This window comes from Nestor notabilis, unplaced genomic scaffold (assembly GCF_000696875.1).
Source record: "Nestor notabilis isolate BGI_N333 unplaced genomic scaffold, ASM69687v1 scaffold11101, whole genome shotgun sequence".
In the NCBI taxonomy this organism is placed as follows: domain Eukaryota; kingdom Metazoa; phylum Chordata; class Aves; order Psittaciformes; family Psittacidae; genus Nestor; species Nestor notabilis.
This window is the reverse complement of record NW_009914233.1, coordinates 1-7,141: the sequence shown is the minus strand read 5'-3', so window position 1 is coordinate 7,141 and position 7,141 is coordinate 1. Positions and strand designations below refer to the sequence as shown.

The following is a 7,141-nucleotide window of genomic DNA, read 5'->3' as shown; positions in this document are numbered from 1 at the left end:
TCACAAACACTGTCAATCTCAATAAATTGATGCATCACCAAGGTTTATTTTTATTTCCCACACCTTCTATTTAGGATTGGTTAAATATGACCAGGTCAATGGTTAGATACACAGAAGTCAGCACAGAGCCTGCTGCAGCTCTGGTCAGGGACATCATTTCTCTGATTTCTAAAAACAAAAAAAAAAAAAAAAGAAGATAATGTAGAGATTATTTGAGCAAATGGATCATTGGTGGGGTTACATCATAGCGTGTGGCTGTTGCAAATGTTCTGCTATATTACTGGCAAAAAACCAGTATCTCCCAATTGTGCTGAAAAGTCCTGGACTCTTAGAGTCGATCATATGTGGTCAGTTTCTTGGGAGGCACCAAAAGAACTGTCAAACCACACTGGTTTTGAATAAGAGCCCATTTCTGGCTTTCTTTTATGAGGAAAGTAGTGCAAGAGTGGGAGGAGTAGAGCTGTGGCTGCCAGGTGTTTGGTCAGAGTTCTTTGTGGCCCTCCTCTGCAGCCCTCCAACTCACCTGTCCTTCACGACTTTTGGCTCGCAACTTGTTAACCTGACATTCAGCAATATCAGCTCTTTCTTCAGCCCCTTCCAGCTCGTGCTGGGTCTTGCGGTATCGTGCGAGAACAGCATTTACCTGTTCTTCCTGGAAGTCATGCAGTGTTGTCAGTGTCATGGACACAAAGTGACATTGCCCTGTTACTATTAACTGAACACCCTATGGCAGCACCATGGTAACATCCCCTACTAGTTTGCATCAAAGGTACATCCCTGCATTGCCAGCACCTGTGCATTTCTATCTGGTGCTGTCAACAACATGAGCACTCAGCTGGGGTCGGAACAATTAGTTCTGATCGGTTCCAGATGGGAAAGTTGGCTAGTGTAGCTCCAAAAGTGCAACAGCTCCAGGGCCATTACAGCTGTGCCTGCTCAGTTGTGAGCTGTAAGTTTTTATGAGGTGAGGACTATTCAAAGGCAGGGCCATAGCTGCCCTGTCAAACTGGGTATTCAATTATTTGAATGAAATTGGGAGCCCAGACCTTTTGGAAATCTCCACCCAGAGCCCCCACAGATTTAAGAAGAGTCTGGCACTCACAGCTTCCTCAGCCTGTTTCTTGTATGCTTTCACTTTTAACTGCAGTTTGTCCACCAGGTCCTGGAGCCGGAGAATATTTTTCTTATCCTCTTCAGACTGTGGGAAGTGGAAACCATGTTGGCTTTGGAAGACAGACAGAAGTGATGCACATAAGGGTGCCAAAGGATTTGAAGTACCTGGTAAGTGAGCTCCTTCAGCCTTCGTTCATACTTGCGAGCACTTTTCAGTGACTCAGTTCCTTGTTTCTGCTCAGCATCAAGCTCGTTTGCTAACTCACTGACCTGAAACACAGTATCATGGTGAAGACAGCAAGCTGCCAGGAACGGTTGCTGATCCTGCTGTAGGAACCTGGGAACCAAGGTTCTGTGGACTAAGTCTGCAGAAAAAGCGGCAGTGCAGGGCAGCTTTCTGCAGCTGCTCCTTGGGGCTAGACTAGCTAAAAACTGCTCACCATTCTATATTAGTAGTGACATAGTGTGTGACTCCATAGTTATTTATAGAAGGAACTTAGCTGTGCACACCTGGGACATTTATAATCAAAATTAGGCTTGAATCTGTCAGAGAAGAGGAAACTGAAACAGGGAAGAGTCAATGTTCACCAGGTAAATGGGGAAAATCTGTTTAATTTGTAATCTTTTGAGCCCAGCTCATCCTCATGAATAGTCCTTAACAAGCTCCTATAGCTCCATGCGTCTTCTGCAGTGTATATGAGTCAAACTTGGACATCAAAGTTTTTACTTCTGTATGGGTATTCCTTTCAAAGCCAAGAGCACCTAATTTCCAGTCAGTTGTGCTATATTTTGGAACAGTTAAGGAGCGCAACAGGCAGGTCAGGCAAATGGTCCATGTAGCCCAATGCTCTGCCTCTGATAGTGGCAGCAGGGGGACTATTGAGGGACAGCCTGGAAACCTGGCTGCTATCTACTCTCCTCATGCTTCCATGGCTTCCACAGTCATTAGATTGGTGGTGTAAGGTGGCATATCTATGTCTGTTCCCTTAAGTATGTCTATAAACCTGCTGATTTCTAATCCCTTTTGAACCTTCTACCCACTTTCTCCGCAGCCTCCCATGCAGCAGGTTCCAGAGTTTCACTGCCCACTCTGTAAAATACTTCCTTTTATTTATCTTAAACTGATCTCCAGGTGAGGATGTCCCAATCTGCATCATGTGTCCTTACTTCTCATATTGTGCATTTTGGTGAATAACCATTCAGAATACATCTTAGTCCCTGGTGACAGGATTCTGTAAACTCTCATGGCATCCCCCTCAGACATCTCATCTCCAAACAGAAGAGTCCTAGCCTTGTTTGTCTCTCCTCATAAGGCTCAACTCAGCTGCCATTCCCTGGATGCTTCTCTAACTGTCAGGTCCTTGAGTTGCAGATACCAGGACTGCACATTATATATTTAATATAGTGGCAAGTGATGCTCTCTGTCTTGTTTTCTGCCTTTCCTATTGAAGCCAATTTTTTTTTCTCTTTTCTAGTTTTGTTTCTACTGTACATTGAACAAAAAGTTTCTGAGGCTCTCCTGGCTGAGCTGCAATTGCCAGATCCAAGTTCATCCATGTTATGTGTTTTTAAAGTTATTTTTGCCTATATGTCTACCCTGATGTTTATCTGCCATTTTTTGCCCACTCAGTATTTCTGAAGTTGTTCTTAAGTTCCTCACCCACAATGCAGTGTTTGACTACTCAATCTAACTCTCATCAAGCCTTCTGGAGGTACCTGGGATTATCCCTGTTGTAACCTTCCTAAGAAGTTCCAGCAATCAAGGGCCCACTCAGGAATTTGATCTTAGTCTACCTGAGTCTTCACCATACCCTCGCCTCTAGTTTCTGGAGTTGCTTCTTTCCACCCTTCAGTGCCAACTGCTCAGCCTCATCCAGACGGTGCTGCATGTTCTTCACCATCTGGTCCAGGTTCTTCTTCATCCTCTCCAGGTGGGAGCTGGTGTCCTGCTCCTTCTTCAGCTCTTCTGCCATCATGGCCGCCTGATGAGAGCAAAGGGTCAAAGCCATTTTGGGGCTGGAGACATTCTGGGGGAGAATACATCCACCATCAGCAGTGAAAGGAGCCCCTGACTCACATCTGTGATGGCCTTCTTGGCCTTCTCTTCAGCATTGCGGGCTTCGTGGATGGTATACTCCATCTCACCCTGAATTTGAGCGATGTCTGTTTCCAGCTTCTTCTTGGTGTTGATCAAGCTGGTGTTCTGTTGAACAGCATCAACATGACAATTTTCTTTTTATTACCTTGTGGTATTATATTGAGAATATTGCACAAATATTGTTTTTCAATGTAAATTGTGCTAGGTCACATGGGATTGTGTACTATAGGAGCTACAGTGGTAGCTGTTAGTTTCTCAGCCATGTTGTACTTCCTTATTTCAAGAACATGCTCCATAAAGTCTTTCCTCACAGTTTTTCAGTCATTAGAGAAGGAATTATAAAGACTTATAAAGATACAAGATGTAATAGTTGGCAGCTGTTTCTCAGCCATGTTGTACTTCCTTATTTCAAGAACATGCTCCATAAAGTCTTTCCTCACAGTTTTTCAGTCATTAGAGAAGGAATTATAAAGACTTATAAAGATACAAGATGTAATATTTCCTTACAGTTTTCAATCTTGTGGCAGTAAAAATTTTAAATGGTGAAATAGAATACTTATAATGACATTGCTAAATGATGTCAGTAACTGTGTTTGTGTATTCCTGTCTTGAAAATGATTAATCTTTGATTTTACGTTCTCAAATGTAAACCTGAAAAACTTAACTGAGTTGTAGGGTAGGAATTTCACATATCTCTCTGAATTGATTACTTTTAAAGTATCTGCACTGTAGTCTAGTGAAATTAATTTCTGCAACTGAAAAATCACATTTAATGTTTGTTATGCAAATGTGAAAATTACAGTGCAATCTTGTGGCAGTAAAAATTTTAAATGGTGATATAAAATACTTATAATGACATTGTTAAATGATGTCAGTAACTGTATTAGTATATTGTTGTTTTATTAATGATCAAAGTAAGTTTGACATTACAGTCTCAAAAGTAAACCTGAAACCTGCTAAATTCAAATGAATTGTAGGGTAAGATCCTCACATATCTCGCTGAATTTATTCCTTCTAAAGTATCTGCTCTGTAGTCTAGTGAAAATAATTTCTGGAACTGAAAAATCATACTTAATATTTCTTATCCACAGTGTAAAAATTACCGTGTGTCTTCAGTAATTTTATCTGTATGCAGAAAAATTATAAATACTAAATACATTTTTACACTGACCTGGGTATGGAGGAGCTGAACTCTCTCACTTGCGTCCATCAGTTCCTGCTCTGCCAATTTCCTCGACCGCTCCGTCTGCTCCAGAGCCGCTCGTAGCTCCTCAATTTCAGACTGCAGCAGGTTTGCTCTGTGCTCCACCATGGCCACCTGCTCCTTCAGGTCCTCCTGTGCCCTCAGAGCATCATCCAAGTGTATCTGAGTATCCTGGAGAGAAAGGCAAGAAAGACTATGAAGTATATTTTCCTATTCCTTATAGATCATCATAGATCTGATAGAATTGTACAACAGGGAAATATTTAGCTGATTCATAAGCCAGTGAGCACCTCTTGCCTTGTGCCATACCTTGAGCACTCCCTGTGTATTTCTCAGGTTCTTCTGTGCCTCAGCAGCCTGGCGATTGGTGAAGGACTCCACCATTCTGAGGGTATTTCTTTTCATCTGGTCGATCTCTTCATCTTTCTCTGCTACCTTCCTGTCAATCTCAGCCTTGACCTGGTTGAGTTCAAGTTGGAGGCGCAGAATCTTGCCCTCTTCATGTTCAAAGGATGCCTGAAAAAAAAAGTTAATATTTGTTAATTATATAAATACCAATGTCAGTAATTTTATTCTTGAAGAATAATATATAGTACTAGATTTGACAATGCAGGAAAGACTTCTGTATATCCGAAGATTTTAATAATGTCCAAAATTCCCTGCTTCCTGTGCCTATAGATTATTCTCTATGCGTGTAATTTCATAAATTTTGTCTGAGGTTGCTAAACTGTGTTGTAAGTGAACAATTCAGAACGGAAGGCTGTACCTCGGCTTCCTCCAGTGAGGCTTGGAGCTCAGATTGTTCCTGCTCAATCTGCTTCTTGACTTTCTCCAGCTCGTGAATCGCTTTTCCTCCCTCTGCAATCTGCTCCGTGAGGTCAGAAATCTCCTCTGTGGGAACAAGGACTAACGGCATGGTTGGGCACAGATCAGAATGGGAAGGGCCCTGACACACCAAGGTGACAGGCATCTTTGCCCACCTGCAGGCACAGAGCCATGTGAAGTGGTGGGTACTGGTGGGTGGTGAGAAAGCCCTGCCAGGAGCAGAGGGCCAGGGACTTACGCTGCAAGTTCTTGTTCTCGCGCTTCAGCGTTTCCAGGTGGTCCAAGGACTCCTCATAGGCATTCTTCATCTTAAACAGCTCCGTGCTGAGAGAGCGAGACTCCTTCTGGGAGGCTTCCAGCTCAGCCTGTGTTTCCTCATACTTCTGCTTCCATTCTGCCAGGATCTGAAGAGAAACGTGGTGTCAGTATGGATGTGACAATCAGGAGGGGATGCTCAGTCCAAGATCCCCCAGGCTGGAGCCTAAAAGACCTTGTCAAAGTTCTTCTGCTTCTTATCCAGAGCTGCACAGGCAGCATTTGATCTCTCCACATCAATCATCAGGTCCTCCACTTCATTCTGCAGCCTCTGCTTTGTCTTTTCCAGGGAGGCACATTTGGCATTGACAGCTTCCACATGTTCTTCTGCATCCTGCAGGCGCTGTGCCAGCTTCTTCCTGGAAGGAGATAAGCAGAGCTCATCGTTAGAGGTAAAGGGTTTGCCACAGCTGTGTCCCAGCACTGACTGATTATTAAGCCTGTCTTAACCATTCTAGTCATAAAGGCGACATTTTTCCTTCCAGTCTATTTTTCCACAGGACACTTTTTCTCTCTCCCTCTCTGCCCTCTTTCTCAAAGACACTACATCCCCGCCTCTTTTTCCTGCCCTATCCTAACCTTGGTTCAGAGACTCCCATCTCCCTGCAGAGTCCCAGTGTTCTCCAGCCATTCTACATCCCACTTGCCACGTACTTGGCCTCCTCCAGTTCCTCTGTGCGCTGAATAGCGTCTGTCTCATATTTGGTTCTCCACTGGGCCACTTCGCTGTTGGCCTTGGACAGGGCACGCTGCAGCTCCCCCGTGGCTCCCTGCTCCTCCTCATATTGTTCCCGGAGCAAGTCACAGTCGTGGCGAGCAGACTGCAAGGCATGGGCCAGCGCGTTCTTGGCCTGCAGCAAGAAGAGTGGGGAAAAGTTATAGCGTGACAACAATGGAAAAATCCTGAAAAATCTCCACTATTGATGGCACTGCAAAAAGAATTAATGGCTAGGCCATAGGGCTGGATGACACTTTCCAGGTTGGAAAGAACTGCATTACTAAAGTAGTTATTTTTCTCTGTCTCATCTTGTAGATTCTTTGATTTCATACATCTATGATAATATCTTTTCACCTTTATCTCTTCCTCTAAGTGTCTCTTGAGCTCCTCAATCTGTTGGGTGAAAGCCTGCTTGCCTCTTGACAGCTGAGAAATCAGTGATTCTTTCTCCTCCACTTGGCGTGAGTATTCACCTAGGAAACCACAACGAAAGGAAATATATACAATGTCATTTGTGACCCAAAAAACCTCTTTTCGGATTCTCTCCTATTCAAGGACACAGAGGAAGTTCTCTCACCTGACTCTGTCTGTAGACGAGCTCTTTGAGCACTGAGGTCATTGATCATGCGCTGATGCTCTTCTTCCTTCGTCTTAATCTCACTCAACTGGTCTTCCAGTGTGCGACACATCTTTTCCAGATTTGCCTGTGTGGAAACAAATGGAAGTGGAGGAGTTCTGTAATGCAAACTCTTAATAATAGCAGCTGCAAAAAGTCCTGTTTTCTAGGTTTTTCAGAAAATTTTTCTAGATTTCTGTTGGGGCAGAAATATCCGGAATGTATTTGTGTACCTTGGCTTTGGAGACGGAC

General features: G+C 43.6%; 1 protein-coding gene across 1 annotated transcript; it reads right to left on the bottom strand.

Annotated features, from left to right (window-relative positions):
• Positions 1 to 523: 523 nt before the first annotated feature.
• LOC104399740 (myosin heavy chain, skeletal muscle-like) lies at positions 524 to 7,134 on the bottom strand (the record flags this gene model as incomplete). Its single annotated transcript, XM_010023551.1, has 14 exons — positions 524 to 652; positions 1,103 to 1,198; positions 1,279 to 1,383; positions 2,925 to 3,095; positions 3,191 to 3,316; positions 4,383 to 4,586; positions 4,725 to 4,931; positions 5,182 to 5,306; positions 5,479 to 5,644; positions 5,731 to 5,914; positions 6,210 to 6,406; positions 6,628 to 6,746; positions 6,851 to 6,977; positions 7,123 to 7,134. Coding segments are annotated over 14 exons (1,968 nt in total), but the record flags the coding sequence as incomplete, so codon positions are not given.
• Positions 7,135 to 7,141: the final 7 nt, after the last annotated feature.